General features: G+C 40.7%; 1 protein-coding gene across 4 annotated transcripts in view; it reads left to right on the top strand.

The window, feature by feature from the left end:
* The window catches only part of AREL1 (apoptosis resistant E3 ubiquitin protein ligase 1), a 41,836-nt gene extending 30,271 nt beyond the window's left edge, over window positions 1-11,565 (top strand). For all 4 annotated transcript variants that reach the window (XM_063091264.1, XM_063091266.1, XM_063091263.1 and 1 more), the window contains 11 exons: window positions 211-352; window positions 486-607; window positions 2,139-2,214; window positions 2,753-2,862; window positions 3,523-3,702; window positions 3,875-4,000; window positions 5,829-5,958; window positions 6,046-6,104; window positions 8,181-8,270; window positions 8,673-8,848; window positions 8,954-11,565. In XM_063091264.1, the coding sequence (XP_062947334.1) occupies window positions 211-352; window positions 486-607; window positions 2,139-2,214; window positions 2,753-2,862; window positions 3,523-3,702; window positions 3,875-4,000; window positions 5,829-5,958; window positions 6,046-6,104; window positions 8,181-8,270; window positions 8,673-8,848; window positions 8,954-9,056 (1,314 nt within the window). In that variant the 3' untranslated portion in view covers window positions 9,057-11,565. The remainder of the gene's footprint in view (window positions 1-210; window positions 353-485; window positions 608-2,138; window positions 2,215-2,752; window positions 2,863-3,522; window positions 3,703-3,874; window positions 4,001-5,828; window positions 5,959-6,045; window positions 6,105-8,180; window positions 8,271-8,672; window positions 8,849-8,953) is intronic.
* The last annotated feature ends 6,308 nt before the right edge of the window (window positions 11,566-17,873 follow it).

Raw genomic sequence — 17,873 nt, 5'->3', positions numbered from 1 at the left:
GCAGTCTCTGTAACTCCAGTAATTTAAAATAAAATTTGAATTGTAGAGCATTGAGGTGAAAAACAAGGAGGTGTACTCCTGGTAGGTTCTCACTTGGAGAAAACAAGCTTAACTTGTTTTTGTTGGTTGGTACAGAAGGGTGGGGATGCGGAGGGGTTTTGCTGGGTTTCAGGGTTTTATAGATTAACCCCTTTTTTTTTTCTTTGCTAGTTTTCATACCTTGGCCCTGACCCTGTTCATAAGCTCCTCACACTAGTGGTGGATGATGGCATTCAACCTCCTGTGGAGCTCAGCTGTAAGGAAAGGAACATTCTAGCAGCCACTTTCATCCGCTCCCTCCATAAGAACATAGGTGAGGTTTGACAGGGATTCTGATAGGGAAGGCAGCAATCCCAGCTATTCTGGGTACATGAGGGTGTGAAGGTGGGACCCCACAGATGACTTGTAATAAGGCTGTAATCATGATGGATCTTGCTGCTCCTCAGGAGGCTCTGAGACCTTTCAGGACAAGGTGAACTTTTTCCAGCGAGAGCTTCGGCAGGTACACATGAAAAGACCACATTCCAAAGTCACCCTGAAGGTCAGCAGACATGCCTTGTTGGAATCGGTGCGTAAAGTTTCATCTCTGTCAGCAGATGCCAAAGTTTCTAACTAAGAACCTCTTAAGTATTTGGTTATATCATGCAGCTTATCTTTCTTAAGAAATTTCAGTTTATCTCTTTAGATATATCTATAAAAGACTGATATTTGTTTGATTATACTAAGTTTGGTGCAAATTTGTTGGAGGTATGTCATTGAGAGGAGAGACTAGTTGACACATTGGCTTTGAAATCCATACTGAACTAGTTCCTGAACAGTCTCATAGAACTCTTATGTAGGGCAGGTGTAAGTAGTGATTAAAGAAGGAAGTTTTTATTATTGAATCTCTGGAATAGAAGAGCTCTTGTTGGATTAAAAGGAAATGATTTTTGTTGTCACTTGGTCTAATGAAAAAGGAACACCTTGTGTGTGTCTGTCTCCACCACAGACACTGGCATAATTCTTACATTCCCCAAGAATGAGAAGGCTTGGTCTCTGTCCAGAAAGTGTTTGTGATGTTTGGCTCTGGTAGGTGTGACTAGAAACCCCTTTTCTCAGCTACATTCTCCCTGTGGCATGGCTGCCTGTCTGAATCTGGTTTTGTGGATAAAGATGTCTAGTGGATAGACTGTACTTCACTGAAAACCAGGACTCCTTGGTTCTCTTGCTTACAGCTTACTGACTTGAGTACTTCTTTATGCAAGATTTTTCTCATTAATAAAATGAGGAGTGCTTAAAAAAAAGAAAGAATTCAACTTTCCAGCAAAGTGATGATACTGAACTCAGGTCCAGCTACCTGCCCCCTTAAGGAAAGAAAAAAAGATTCAGAAGTCAAAGGGTTGGTGTTAGAAAAGCAGATCTATTCAGCTAAAGGAGATGGTAGGCTATCCCATCTCTCTGCTAAACCTGAAGGAGAATGGCCAGGCTAAAGCCATCCCCAAGACTCAGGTTTAGTGAGGGGTTTTTAAAGAGAAGGCCAAGAGAATGGAATGTGGGAAATGAAAAGCAGGAGGGAAGGGCATGTGAGCAGCAAGGGCTTCATGCGAGGTCTTGCCAAGACTCCGTCTGGTTTCTGCTCCCATCTTCGCTGTTATCTCAGGGTCTGGGTAGTACGTGCGAGTCTGCAGCTTCAGGCTGGCTGGAAAACAACTTTACATTTATGCAAATAATGTCATCTTGCCCCATAACCAAGGTCCAAAATATCAAATAACCATGGGAAAAGAGGGAACTCGGAGAAATGCATGCCAAGAAAAAAACTGTCTTTTAAAAATCTTTTAGAGCCCATATGGTTTTAGGTCCCAACATGGCTTCAGTCCTTCTTCCTCCAATAGTGATGGTACAAAGACAAATTAGATTGCTTTTTAAAACCTTAAATTCCTTCTGGTGATAAGTGCATTTTAAGTATAAGATGGTATTATTAAAGTTTATTTGTGAATAATATATCTCCTCTTAAGTAGTAGTTGAATGGATAGTGACAATGCTCTTGTGTGTTTCGTCTTTAACATCTAAGAGATGCCAGCCGGTGTTCTGACAGTTTCCTTCCTTTCACTGCTTTTCAGTCTCTGAAAGCCACTCGGAATTTCTCCATCTCAGATTGGAGTAAGAACTTTGAAGTGGTTTTCCAGGATGAAGAAGGTCAGTTTTAAAATTTCATATTCATCTTTCTTAACTCTCCTCCCCACTCCCACCCTCTTTCTTAACTCCTTTCTCCACAACCCCCACACCCCCAACTTCCAAGAAAAACCCACCTTCTTTCCAAGGGAAAAAGAAATCATGAGTCAAGAAAAAAAAGGTTGTATTTTTAAAAAGGGCCAGATGGCATGGTGGAGCTTAGAGAGCACAGACCATACAGGGACTTGGAGGGAGAGCTCTAAGAATTTCAACCAGAAAGACAAAGTAATCTTGGTAGAACCAAGAAAAATGTGCATTTCCTGAGACCGCTAATCTCTTGTGTTTCCACACTAGGGACATTAGTTTAGTGATCAGATTACCTTTAATCCTACAGAAAGGGTGGGATTTCAAAAAAAGTCTACAGTTTAGGTGAGTTGCAATAGGGAATCTCTAGAGTAGTAAAATGGAGGGAATGTGGAGAGTGTAAAATTATGGCTAAATGAATAAAAGTGATACAAGGAGGTAGGCCGGAGTCACTTTTTATTTTCATTATACTTTTCAGCTCTGGACTGGGGAGGGCCTCGCCGGGAATGGTTTGAGCTAATCTGCAAAGCACTATTTGATACCACCAACCAGCTCTTCACCCGATTCAGTGACAACAACCAAGCATTAGTGAGTCTGTGATTTCCCCATGGGTGGGTAGAAAATGTGGATTATTTATATGGATAGACTAATAAGAGTTTGCAATTATGAAACTGACCTGGAAGTCTGACAACCTTTGTCCTGTTTTTAATTTTGCTAGTTAGAATATGAGCTAATCAGGTTGCCTACCTCCTCTTTGCCTTCATTATTTCATCTATAAAGTAAAAGAAAATGCAAACAGATGAATAGTTGACTAAAAAGCAAAGTGCAATGGCTACTCTACTAATTATTATTATAATAATTAAGGCATTTCTCAAACATATCTGAAGCAGTTGATTTCTGTACTAGATCTTTGATTAGGTAGCGGTGACAGGAGTAGAGAAGTAGACTTTGGCTGAAAGAAGTTATGGTTTAGGGAAAAGGCATCACATCATCCACTGATTAACTTACATACTCAGCCACAAACTTAAAATAAAATTCTTAACATAATATAAAAGTCCTTCTTTGCCCTTTAGCCTCTAGTCACTGAATTACTCAGTGGTGGATACCAAAAGACAAATGTCATTTGGATGGGCTCTTTGATCTTCACACTGAAATTCTTGCTCCCTGGGGGTTGCAAGGAAGGTGGATCTTTCCACAACTACGCTTGAAGAAAAGGGCCTAGGGCCTTTCAATTTTTTTCTTTGACAGGTGCACCCCAACCCTAATCGCCCTGCTCATCTGCGCCTGAAAATGTATGAGTTTGCGGGTCGGCTGGTGGGCAAGTGTCTGTATGAATCCTCTCTAGGAGGAGCCTACAAGCAGTTGGTCCGAGCTCGCTTCACCCGTTCTTTCCTGGCCCAAATTATAGGACTACGTATGCATTACAAGGTAACATCTTAGGTGTGCATTTGTACTAAGGCCTCTGGCCATTAACTCTGGAATTTCTCCACCTGAGCTTATTAGTCTTAAGGTTGAAGGGATAGATGGTTCCAAGCAGTTACAAATTTTATTTCTGGGCAAGAGTATTCATGTTTTGTTCTGTGTCTCTCTATCTCTTCAGTACTTTGAAACAGATGACCCAGAATTCTACAAATCTAAAGTTTGTTTTATCCTCAACAATGACATGAGTGAGATGGAGCTGGTATTTGCAGAAGAGAAATATAACAAATCAGGTCAATTGGATAAGGTGAGAAAGAAGACCAAAGCCTGTGGTCTCATGTTCCCCAGCTTCCTCTGGAGCAGCACTGTCCAATAGGACTTTCTGCAGTAATGGAAATGTTCTATGTTTCTTTTGCCTATTAAGCCCCCAAAAGTGGCTAATGTATCGCTTCTCGGCCTTTTGGCTAATATCAAGTGCAAAATATGGCTAATGTGACCAAATAACTGAATTTCTCATTTTATTTTAATTAATTTAAATTTAAATAACCACCTGTGGCTAGCAAGTGCCATATAGGATAGCACAGCTTTAGGACACTGCATCCCACACTTTATGATCTCAGCCTATTTGAGTGGTGCAAAAGACACATGTGCCCATCTATCCCAACCATTCCTACCTTCCAGTTGGAAAAAAAAAAAGCGATAATGAGTTGAGTCACTGGACAATCAGATTTGGAAGAGATCGCAGTGTCTATATCAGCATTACAGTGGTGATGTAGGTGATTCCTATTTTAATACAATGGCTATATATTTTAAAACTTTTTATTAGAAAATTATTGACTAGAGGTATTTCTGATGCAAATATGCTTCAGTTTACATTGTGGAGTTAAACAATATCAAATAATAATGATGAAGTTAAAGTTGCAGTAATATATAATCAAAAGCAAAATAGCAATGATTGAAAAACTGTGACCACTGGTACCACTCAATTGAAAATCAGATATCCTTTCTGAAAATTATGAGAATCTCAGCTATCTGCCTTTGTGCACATGGGGCCAGAGCCTGTCTTCCTGACCAGGCATAGCAAGGTTTGAGTTCATTTTGAATTAGGGTCATCAAGCGTGAGGTAGTGCTCATTTTAATTGGGTTTAATATGAATACTAAATCTTAATTTATTTCTTAGGCTACTAGATAGAAATGCTTATTCACATAAAGTAAATATTTAGAATTGTATGTATGTAATAACAGAAAAAAAGTTCTACAGTTTTAGATCCATTGAGAATCCCTGCTGCGGAATAACAAGCTGTTTCTACCATGCTTTTGTCAAGACCTTAAAATCTAACCTTGTAACTAAGTGGAGGCCTTTGTTCACCTATGGAGTAACTAAGTGGAGGCCTTGTTCACCTATGGAGACAACCTTGATCACTGTAGACAAATTTTCCCCAGTAGTAGTTTAACCTGTGCTTCAGGGCTTCCTCAAAGCTCCCTTAGGAGTTTTTTTATTGGGGGACATGAATTCTATTTGAGAATCATACAATTTGTTCAGCTCTTTCTTTGCAGATAGAAAAATCATGTGCCCAGATAACTAAGTGATTGAAGTTCTGCAGCAAGTTAGCATCAGGCCTGGGATTAGAATCTAGGATCTCCAAGTTTCAAGCTGTGGCTGTTTCCATTGACTTACATAAGAGAGAGAAGAATGTGTGGAACAGCTCTTCCCATCTTAGAATTTCTGAGACATAAAAAGACTTCTGTCACTACTTATCTGGCTTTATTTACTCTCAGTTGGCTCAGAGAAGAGGCAGTAGTGATTTAATTTTGGATCATAGATTAAAATGTTGCTAACATGTAACCATAATATCTTCCTGTTGTATCACCACTACTTGACCAGGTCAGAGAAGACCTTACCCAGACACCCACATCAGAAATAGTAGCTTGCAGAAAACAGCAGTAGTGGTAGGAATGCTGAAGCTTATTAACGAAATAAAACCAGGTGTCTTGAAAAGCTGAATGCACGGCAGAAACTTGTGACCAATACTGATAGAGTTCAATAATGCCATGTTTGTAGAACAGACCAGGCATATGTCATTTTATAAACTTCCATCCACAACCTCTCTTTGTCTTTTTGCCTCCTATTTCAGGTTGTAGAACTTATGACAGGTGGAGCTCAAACCCCAGTCACCAATGCAAATAAAATCTTCTATTTAAATTTGCTGGCCCAATATCGACTGGCCAGTCAAGTAAAAGAGGAGGTGGAACATTTCTTAAAAGGTGGGATCTTGTCTACTTTGGCCTTGTGGTTAAAATTTCTATATCCACAATATGGGTATGGCTTTAACTTTGGCTACTTTGTTTCAGGCCTGAATGAGTTGGTTCCTGAGAACCTTTTGGCTATTTTTGATGAGAATGAGCTTGAGGTAAGTGCTTACAATTCAAACCCCTGTTCTTGACTTGGTGCATGTCTGTGTCCACCAGAACCAGCCTGTTGCACCTTCTGTTGTGAGATCCCACAGGAAAGCCATTTATGCAAGGGCTTGTTCCACTTTTGCCACTCTTCCATTTTTTGACTGTTTTTCAGCTTTTTAAAAATTAGAATGTGAAAATTAGAAAGCAGCAAATAGCTTATTTATGAAGAGTAATAATATTCATTTATTTATCAAATATTATTGATACTGATTGAGTATTAAAGAATGTTGGTATCATGTACAGTTTTTATAAAATCCTATGATGTTTAAGAGAATAATAGAATTTATTTATTCAGGTATATGAGGGTACTTCAAAAATTCCATGGAAAAATTGAATTAAAAGATAAAGGGCTGGCCGGTTAGTTCAGTTGGTTAGAGCACAAGTGTTATAACACCAAAGTCAAGGGATTGGATCTTGGTACCAGCCAGCCATCAAAAAAATTTTCTTTAATTTAAAAAAAGCTAATACGAATCTTTCCATGAAATTTTTTAAGACCCCTTGTATGTTGAGTGCCTCCTGTATGTCATGTGTTTGAGGCACTGGGGAGGTAGCAATGAATAAGACAAAGTCCCAGTCCTCAAGGAGCTACCTTCTAATGGAGGAGACACACCAAAAGGTGTGATTGTAATTGAGAGTTTTAGACCACAGCACTATATATATATTTTTATAGTAAATATATTCTTATTTCAAATCCTGTAGCAACCCCAAAAATGTCTATAAGATGGTAAATACCATTCTATAATTAGCAGAATTTAAGTCCTTATGAGGTGTGGGCAAAAAAGTAAAATTAATTTGTCCTTACCTGCTGCTCACAGATGACACATACAGTTCAAGTTATTAGTTTTAACTTTCCATGGCTTTTATGAGGAGTATGTGTTTGCAAACTGTTTCCTGTAGGGAGGAAGCTCTTTAAAAAGTGGGGGAGGAGAGTAGTTTTAGGTGGTCTTACACAATTCTTATTCTTATTAACTGAGCTGGCTTGGAGAACAAGAATTAGTCTTCTGCAGTTTTCATCACGTTTTGTACCTTCAGATATGAAATCCAAACAAAATGAACTCTCCATGTTTCAGCCTAAAGTTTCTGATAGACCCATCACAGAGTTCTGTTATTTTGGGGGCTGAGAAATAGTATATTTTATTTTATCATGAAGTCACGCATTTGTAACAATTTGTAAAGTGATTAGAAAGGAAAGATAGAGTCTCTTACAGTTGTTCCACATCCTGCTCTCAGTTACTCAAAACTTAGCACGTTCTTTTTGAAGAAGCCAAGGCTCCTCAAGCTTAATTTGGGCTCTTCTTGTCTCTTGATTAGGATGTATTATTCTTTATAGCTATTGGATGAGCACTCACAGCCTGCTAAGTAGATCCTGAACCAAATTAGGACATCAAGATGTTTAGGGCTCTGATGTCATTACTGTTCTCATTTTTTGGCATACTTTTAAATTTATCTGATCAAATAGAGGCAGGGCTGAAGGGAAGGTAGTAAAAGTTCAATCCACAAAAGAAGGATGAATCCTGGGGAAAAGGAAAGGCCATCTGACAAATTCACAACTGGGATTGGTGGTCTTCAAAGGGAAAGAGTTTGCCTTTTGTCCCTGGTACTCCAGGCTAAGTTCATAGCAGACTATCAGTAAATAGTTGGTTTCCTTTTTGTCCTTTGTTTCAATTAAAAATAATTCATAGCCCCAATTCTTAATTAGGGATACTCATCAGAAACACCTAGGAAACTTTTTCACACTGCACAGCTCATAATCCATCCCTTGAGATTCTGATTCAATAGGTCTGGAGTAGGGCCACAAGCATCTATATATATTTTTTAAAGCTTTGTAATTTTTTATCACACTGGTTAGGAACCATTGACCTATTATGATTGATTTTTCTAAAGCAGTATTCTGGCATTATGACCTCAACTTCTTTTTTCTGGTGTTTCTTTATTCTGCATTTTGCATGTTAACATAATCATTTTGACCTTGTAATGGGTCTGTGTCCCTCTGACTGTCCTAGTAACACCTAACTATCTTTTTCCAGCTTCTAATGTGTGGGACTGGAGACATCAGTGTGTCTGACTTCAAAGCCCATGCGGTGGTCATTGGTGGCTCATGGCATTTCAGAGAAAAGGTAAGTGGACCAAACTTCTTTTAGTCGGATTTGTGGCATGTTATAAGCAAAACATTTCTGAAGAAAAAAGTTGTCTGGGAAAAAAATGATATATGTGGGAAAGACAGTGGTTGTCCAAGCAGAAGGGAGCCCTGGTCCCTAAGGGCTGTCATGCTGACTGCCATAAGGAGAAGGGAAGTGGAAATGCAAAGAAATAGACCAAGTAATCAGAGCCTACCCTCCTGACTTGTATGCAGTGTAAATTCCTGAAGAGGTGGTCAGATCTAACCATTCCTACCTCTGTCTTCATAGAACTGTTAACTGAGGCATAGCCACATTTCAGGATATCTTGTTCCTTCCTCCAGGGGTCAAATCCTAGGCTGAGTACCATGTGTGATCCCAACCTTGTGCTCTCTCTGCCAGGTCATGAGGTGGTTTTGGACCGTGGTTTCCAGTTTGACCCAGGAGGAGTTGGCTCGGCTACTTCAGTTCACTACAGGCTCTTCTCAGCTACCACCTGGAGGCTTTGCTGCCCTCTGTCCCTCATTTCAGATTATTGCTGCTCCAACCCATAGCACGCTACCTACAGCACACACATGGTGGGTATACAACTCCCACTGCACGCCCTGTGGGGGGTGATCTTTCCAGCCCTTGCCAGTGTTTCTGGTGGTATGAGTTAACCACTTCTCCCCTTGCCCTTCCAGTTTTAACCAGTTGTGCCTCCCTACGTATGACTCATATGAAGAGGTGCACAGGATGCTGCAGCTGGCCATCAGTGAGGGTTGCGAGGGTTTTGGAATGCTCTGACCACTCTCCGGCCATCCATTTGGCTCCCATGTTCTCTGGAGAATCTGGGTGCACGTTACAAACATGATAACCACGGACCTTAATACACATAACAATCAACCAGAAGATGCAGCTTGCTCCCCTGTGTCTGGAGTATTTTGTCACCTACAAGCCTCATCCTTACTTTGCCCCCATCTCTGCACATTTCCACCACAAGCCATTTTGGCATGTATGTAATCTGAGCTCTCCATTCAGTCACAAGAAGAGGACCATGCTGCTGTCATTTCATTTGGTCCTTTGAAGATCTCAGTAGCTGGAGCTGCCTCAGTAGGACTCAGCTCTGTCAGGAAGCTGGTGTGCGGAGAGCCTTAAATCCATGCCTTGCTCCAACTCCCTCTGCTGATGCTCCCTGATGCTCCTTGGTGGTACACTCTCTGGCCCTCACTACGTGACCAGACTGGTATATCAGTTCTTCTCATGGAAGAGGTGAGTGCCTCTTGTCAGGAGCCAGGAGAAGCTCAGATCGGGAGTGGCCCACATGAGCAGTCTTTGGTTTTGTTCCCCTGCACAGTGTCAGGCAACAGGCCATGGCACTGGACTACCTCTAATGAAGACTGATAGCACAAAAAGATCTTTTTTTGTGGTGTTAGAACTGGAAAAGCCACTTTCCCTGCATGCATTTTTGGAAATGATCATTAATCCATAAAGAACTTTCTAAGCTTTTTCTTGACTTTGAGCCAGTGAGAAAAGCAGACAGACTGAATGAAGAATGTGAGGGATAGCTGGACTGTAGCCTCCAGTGCTGAGTATGATTCTCCCTTAGGGTTATGGGGCATGGCCAGGCACATGACTGGCTTCAACATTACTAAGGCTTTTCCTGAGTTTGTTCCTTGCACTGAGGTGTGGCTGGGCCTGGCCACTGACCTCCAAGTTATGCAGCCTGCTAAGTGCTGGGGATTCTTTAGAGTTCTACTAAAGGAAATTTTGTAGCAAAGGATTGGAACAGTGAGAATAGCATGCCAGCCATCCCTGATTCTCTCTTTGCTTGTTGTTCTCTGGCAGTACTGAGGCAAGGGAACAGAGATCAGGAGTTTAAGTGATTGTCATAGGTCCTTGGGGTCAGGACACTGAGGAAAGGCATGAGGAATATGTTAGACAGTTAACACCGAGCCATCCCAGGTACTTCCCTTCACTCCATCAGTTACCAGGAAAGGGAATTAAGGAGGGAGGAAGCTATATTAGGTTCACTGTTTGGTGATGATTGAAGAAAACTGGCCACTGTGTCTTGGAAGATGACAACATCCTTTTTCATTACTGTTTGAATGAAAATAATTTCAAGACTCAGAATCTCATCAACTTTCCAAATTTCTGTTTTTAAGACGTCATTGCTGCAAGCTACCATTCCCAATGGGACACTCAATTCTGAGAATATTACAAGCCATCTTTACTGCCAAAACCAGCAAGTACACAGAGTCCTGAGACGAGGCAGGACTTGTGGCAATGCCTTGGCCTCCCAGAAGCATGTCTGAGCCCTCCTGTTCCCAGAGATCATGAGAACAAGCCCTCCTGAGCTGCTACAGTTCCTGCCTGACCTCACTCCATCGCAGTCGTCATTTGTCCTTTTTTGGCGTGGGTGCTGACCTCATTATCCTTGGGGTCCGGGATCCAGCATCAGGGCCTCTACACCCCAGGATCCTCCATGCCACATGGTCACTGCTCTCCTCAGGGACCAGGACAAGGTGCTGCTGCGTGCCCCAATTTTTTTCCCATGGGATATGTACAGGAAAGTTTAGTCATCACCCTGGGAAACATTATGCTGCCCCTTGGGCCCAGATAGGGCTTTTCAGCTGGGGGCATTGTTCTTTCAGCATGTGGCTTGGTTCTGCTGTTTTTGGCAGTTGCTCCTCTTCTGGATTCTGCATTCTCCCCTCCAGCAGTCCTCCAGAGATTGATGCAGGAGGTAGAGTTGATTTTCTTGGCTGGATATGTCGTTTTAAGCTCTAATCATAGCACTTTTTCAGAGCACCATAGGCACCATTGCTGCCCAACTGGGGCAGCTGCATCCCTGTGGTGGTGCTTAGGCACCAGAGTCTTTGTTTAACAAAACCCTTTGGTACTCTTGTGGTTTTCTATTCTTCAAGTTTACTCTCTCTCTAATTCTATTCAAAAGTATCTTTGCTCTTTTTTGCCTTTTCTTTTACCTTTTTTCCTAATCCTGCTTTGGTACTAGCCAGTGTGGGGAAAAGGTACAATATGTCAGAGAGAAGGGAGATTGGGGTCAGGTTATTTCTTGGGCAATTTTCTATTCATGTTTCTTATTTTGGCCAGTTCTTTTGTTTATGCCCTTGTGGTCTAGGTACTTGGGCCAACTACCCTCCTGGCCTTTTAGAGTCTTTGAAGACCAGGCATCAAATGAACACCAAGGAGAGTATTGGCATGTTTCCAGAAATTCAGCAGAGTCCGAGCCCTGCCGTAGTTTCATCAGGAGAGGTGAAATGGCCAGACAGTTGTAGCTGATGATGTAAATATTTTGTACAGTAAATAAATAAATATTTAAAAGAAGAACTAAGGTGTGACTTCTTTAAGTGAATATTCAGGGCTTTAGTTGAAGGTTGGAAAGGAAAAGATATAGAAATGTTTTTGCATTTCCTCAGTAATTCCTTCTGAGGCAGTTGGCTTGGGGTAGACTGTACACCCAGAGCCCTGGCCTATCCCAGGCTTTGCCCCTTCACCCTTCCCTGATTGCTGTCCATAATGACAAGCAGGGTCATCATGCTCATTCTTCTGTATAGCCATCGGGTAGGACAAGTGTTTGTGCTCAGCTCCTGAAGAAGAAACCAGTTTAGCAAGAGCAGAGGTTATCTAGTCTCAGTTTGTGAGTGGCAGGTAGTACCAATTCTTTTCCAACCAAAGGTAAACTTGGCAAAGGGAAAACCAGACCTCTGACTTGGGCCTAGAAGGAAAAGTATTAGGGACCTTGACTTTCTTGGGGAAGTAATCATGGTGTCGTATACATTGGTTTCCAATCTGGAAAATCAAAACAAAATCCTCTTTGGAATTTTTTTTAAAAAACAGATTCTTGCCTCCACCCCCCAGACCCAGTGAATTGGCATCTTAGCTTGAAAACCAGAGTGCATTCATTCTGCTTCCACTTCACCAAGCTCATGAGTGATATGAAATGTCTCAAAAAACAAAAAGTTTTATCCTTCTAACTTTATGTTTTTTGGTTAAGTCCTACATTTTTCACACTTGCTGCTCTTGTGGCTTTGAGTAGATCACTATGAATGTTAAATCATTGAGTGATTTCAGCCCATGATGAAGTCATTCCTTAGACTCGAGGCCGTTCGGATTGTTCTTGAGTTAACACAGTAAATACTAGCTTCAGCCTCTTGTACGCTATTATTATTATTTTTTTTTAATTCTCTCTCCCCTTTCTCACTATTACTTCTGAGCCATTGCAGATAGAGCTCTCAGACCTCTATCCAGACATACTTCTGTTAGGACCACAGTATAGGTTTTCCAGCAAGTTGCTTGAACCTTAAGGGTTCCTTACCTCTACTTTGGCTTCACTTTAGACCCTCAAGCATAATAGACCAGTTCTAGATATTCTATAATACTTTATTTAAAATGAGTAATTCCCTTTTTCTTTTATTTTGAGATGTAACATATACAAAAAGGTAGATAAGTGTGTATAATTTATAAATAGTTATAAGCAAAACACACATGTAGCCACCATCCAGGTCAGGAAATAAAACATTGCAGCACTGCAGAGCACTGTCATTCCATCCCCTAGAGGTAACTATTATCCTGGCTTCTATGATAATTATTCTCTAATCCCCTTTTCAAACAGCCTGTCCTAAAATTCATAGTAGGGAGGGGAAAAAAGAGCCCATGCAGTCTCTTAATAAGATGCTAACCAAGGTCCATTTCTCCATAGTAGTTACTAGGCCTCACAATTGGTTTTAAAAGTCTTCAGAGACCATCATTGCCCCATGAGAATCTAGTCCAGATTCCTGATGTGGAATCTGATGAATCATATTCTGCATTGTCTGTCTCTCTGTCTCTCTGTAAAGATTTTTCTCCAGATACTCTAAATTGGATACTCTTTTGCTTTTATACTCTGAACAGGTTTTTTAGGCTGGTCTAACTTGATCATGATTCTCTCTGGTGGTTAGCAGGAGATTCTAGAGTATTATATAAGTGTAATAGTGCTGAAAATGACTCAGCACTAAAACGTCTCAAAAATTGTGGAACGGGCTAGTATTTCTGATTCAGAGTACTGAATCTGTGCACCATCTAACAGAAAGCCATCCCAAAGTTATTGGAGAGCTTGGGTTTTTGTTTTCTGTTTATTTTTAAATTTTATTTAGTTTTTGTTTGGAGTACAAGAGGATGGATTTTGAAATCTGTAGAGGGTGTTGTGATAATCTTGATCTCGTTTTGTATATGATAGAGTGGAGCTTCCTAGAGTTGGGATATGCCTTGCTATAAATGCCTGCCCTCCACCCCCTCCCGCCCCCAATTCAGTTTGCTTTAATTTTGCTTCTGTTTATATAAACATTTTGTGGTAACCACCTCAGGAACCTGGTTCTCTGTAGTGAACTCAGTTGTGGTCTCTATAAGATGGTCAGTGAATTCCTGGAAGGAAATGTGGAGGACACAGTCTCTTTCCAGAAGTCAAGACATGATAGCTCTAGGTTTGTTTTTTGTTTTTTGTTTTTTAAAGAGATGACTGAAAAGGGGATCTTAACCCTTGACTTGGTGTTGTCGGCACCACGCTCTCCTAAGTGAGCTAACCAGCTATCCCTATATAGGGATCCGAGCCCATGGCCTTGGTGTTATCAGCACCACACTCTCCCAAGTGAGCCACCAGCTGGCCCAGCTGTAGGTTTTTTGATATGGTATCAGAGGTTGGTGGCTTTAGCAAAGTTGACTCACTTGTCAGAATATCCCTGGCTTGTCAATACCAGCCATCAGCACCAGGTCCTTAAACATGGGGTAGTTACAGCGTTGGTACCTCGGGGCAGAGATCAGTCACACCAGCACAAAACCATAGCATCCAATCACCTTGCAAGAAGTGAGTGCTGCCCACCTAGTTCCCCTTGTAGCCTCCCTTCAGGGAGATGATGGATAATTTATCCAGGATGAAGCCTGTTGATGTGGTTACTGCTTGGCATACCCAATAAGCAGGTCGCTATGGCCTTTGTAGTCTTTGATGTCCATGAATGCCTTAGACCAGGTTTGGCTGGCAAACCAGGCAAATTTCTAAGTGAGCAAGGTCTTAGGACTTCATCTTTTAGTAATGACTAGGAAGAAGTCAGTCTTGGACTACACAGAAGGTAGGAGAGGAGATAAATTTCTTTATAGATCTCATATCCTTGACCATATGGTCCATCCTGATGACAGGAACCTACTTGTATTCTTTGTTTTTGACTCTAGGGCTCCTAGGCATCCAGCACCCAGCAGCACAGGCATCTCCCATCATTTACTGTTCTCTTAAGGAAAAGAAGTTTCTTGGACACTTTTGCAAGAAGTATGCAGAATGAGATCCTCAAAGGACACAAAGCTTGAATGTTCATATTTTATTTTTAATTCCCATGGTTCAACCTTGGGCAAGATGACCTTCTTTCAATATCAGTTTCCTAACCTGCAAAAGGATGCTATTAACTAAATAAGAAAGTTGACTAATAATGTGGAGCTCTTTGAAATAAGTTTTCTTATATATAGTATTTATGATACTATGTTCACCACAGCATAGGTCCCTGGTAATTTCCATAGGGGGCAGTTAAGAGTGATAGAGTGGATGGCTAGTATGGAAATTCCAAGAGGGTGGTGGCCTTTTCCCATCTTGCCATGTCCAGCAGGCCAGAGAGAATGGGTTTTCAAGGGCTGGCCTGTGGCTCACTTGGGAGAGTGTAGTGCTGATAACGCCAAGGCCACAGGTTCAGATCCCTATTTAGGGATGGCTGGTTAGCTCACTTGGGAGAGCGTGGTGCTGACAACACCAAGTCAAGGGTTGATATCCCCTTACCAGTCATCTTTTTTTTTTTTTAAATTTTATTTCATCAATATACAATGTGGTTGATTTTTGTGTCCCTTTACCAAACCCTCCGCCCCCCCATCAACTTCATATCTGTTCACTTGTCTTAACAACGTCAAGGAATTGTGATTGTTGTGTCTTCTTCCCACCCCTCCACCCCCCGTTTGTTTGTGTCTTTATTTATTTATAGCTCCCACAAATAAGTGAGAACATGTGATATTTCTCTTTCTGCACCTGACTTGTTTCACTTAATATAATTTTCTCCAAGTCCATCCATGTTGTTGTGAATGGCAGTATTTCATTCTTTTTTATAGCAGAGTAGTATTCCATTGTGTAGATATACCACATTTTCCGTATCCACTCATCTGATGTTGGACATTTGGGCTGGTTCCAACTCTTGGCTGTTGTAAATAGTGCTGCAATGAACATTGGAGTACAGGTATCCCTTCGACTTGATGATTTCCATTCCTCTGGGTATATACCTAGCAGTGGAAAAGCTGGGTCATATGGTAGGTCTATCTGCAATTGTTTGAGGAACCTCCATACCAATTTCCATAAAGGCTGCACCATTTTGCAGTCCCACCAACAGTGTATGAGAGTTCCTTTTTCTCCACAACCTCGCCAGCATTTATCATTCACAGTCTTTGGATATTAGCCATCCTAACTGGAGTGAGATGGTAGCTCAGTGTGGTTTTGATTTGCATTTCCCGAATGCTGAGTGATGTTGAACACTTTTTCATATGTCTGTTGGCTATTTGTATATCTTCCTTTGAGAAATGCCTATTTAACTCCTTTGCCCATTTTTTAATTGGGTTACTTGTTTTTTTGCTGTAAAGTTGTTTCAGTTCCTTATATATTCTGGATATTAATCCTTTGTCAGATGTATATTTTTGCAAATATTTTCTCCTACTCTGTTAATTGTCTTTTAACTCTGTTATCGTTTCTTTAGCTGTGCAGAAGCTTTTTAGTTTGATATAATTCCATTTGTTTATTTTCCCTTTGGTTGCCCATGCTTTTGGGGTCGTATTCATGAAGTCTGTGTGCAGTCCTATTTCCTGAAGTGTTTCTCCTATGTTTTCTTTAAGAAGTTTTATTGTTTCAGGGTGTATATTTAAATCCTTAATCCATTTTGAGTTGATTTTAGTATACGGTGAGAGGTATGGATCTAGTTTCATTCTCCTGCATATGGATATCCAGTTCTCCCAGCACCATTTGCTGAAGAGGCAGTCCCTTCCCCAGTGAATAGGCTTGGTGCCTTTGTCAAAGATCAGATGGAAGTAAGTGTGTGGGTTAATTTCTGGGTTCTCTATTCTGTTCCATTGATCCATGTGTCTGTTTCTATGCCAGTACCATGCTGTTTTGGTTATTATAGCTTTGTAGTATAGTTAAAGTCAGGTAGTATTATGCCTCCAGGTTTATTTTTTTTGCTCAGAATTGCTTTGGCTATGCATGGTCTTTTGTTAGTCATATAAATGTCTGGATAGTTTTTTCCATTTCTGAGAAAAATGTCATTGGAATTTTGATGGGGATTGCATTGAATTTGTATATCACTTTGGGTAGTATGGACATTTTCACAATGTTGGTTCTTCCTATCCAAGTGTATGGGATATCTTTCCATCTTCTTGTGTGCTCTTTAATTTCTCTCAACATCAAAAAAAAAAAAAAAAAAAAAGAATGGGTATTCAAGATACCTAGGCCGAACACCTATGAAGAAGACCCCAAGTCAGAAGAGACCTCTTTTGCCATCTTTATACCACTCTCCAAAGACTAGAGGAGGTATCTGAGGGGGGCTGCATATCAAACCTATGTCATGTGGTAGGCATCCTAGTGATAGGCAACCTAATACCCTTGACTTTGCTTAACTCACCTGGTTACTGAATCATGATAGTAGCTTCCAATTTTTTTTTTTTTTTTTAGCTTTTTCCATATACCGGGAGCTTTAATATATATTGTCTTATTTTCACAATGACCCTGCAAGGTATGTCTTTTTCTTCCATTTTACACAAGACACAGTTGAGACAAAGAGGATAGATAGCTGCCAAGGCTCCTTAGTGGATGGTAGAGCAGTATTTGAACATGGGTCTGTTTCATTTCAAAGCTCAAACTCCACATTTCTGGTTTGTTTCTAGCAGATTAGTTTAGACTAAGAAACAGCACAGGCACTGGGCCACCAGTGCTCACTGACTCTGCCTCACTTTGTTTGGTGACTCTGTGTGTGACAGATGAACACTTTATGCTTTGGTTTACCTATCAGTCACTTAGGGATTTGGGAATTATAGGGAGAAGGCGCTACTTATCTAGGGTAGAGAGCTTTTAAATGATACAGTTAATTATAGTGGCTTTAAGATCTTTTGCATGTAGAAAGTTCCATAGAATACCAACTGGTTTGAGTGAAGTGATTTCCAAATTTAAATGAATCCTGCATAAAGACAAGACACCCTTGAGGATATAACTGAGAGAAAAAAATCCTGAAGTTTTAATATCCCCACTTTGGTGGAAAATCCATAGGTTGCATGCAAATAAAATAATTAGAATGAGGTCAGACATGCTACACAATACCCTGATGTTTATCTCTGGTAACTAAGTCTGCAGAAAAAGACTCATTTGAATAAATCTTTTGTCTCTAAACTCTCCTTACATGAAACAGCACCGTTTGGCAAAGGCCAAATTCCTGGTGGATATCTCACTGAGGAAGCAAACATTTTCAAGAATGCCAGAGTTAAAGGGAGACACACCCCAAACAAGATTGTCTGTGATTCTATTGAAACTATAAGCATAGTATCTTCTCCAGGGTGAGG

The sequence above is a fragment of the Cynocephalus volans genome, chromosome 3 (assembly GCF_027409185.1).
Source record: "Cynocephalus volans isolate mCynVol1 chromosome 3, mCynVol1.pri, whole genome shotgun sequence".
Lineage (NCBI taxonomy): Eukaryota > Metazoa > Chordata > Mammalia > Dermoptera > Cynocephalidae > Cynocephalus > Cynocephalus volans.
This window is presented reverse-complemented; position numbering and strand designations above follow the sequence as displayed.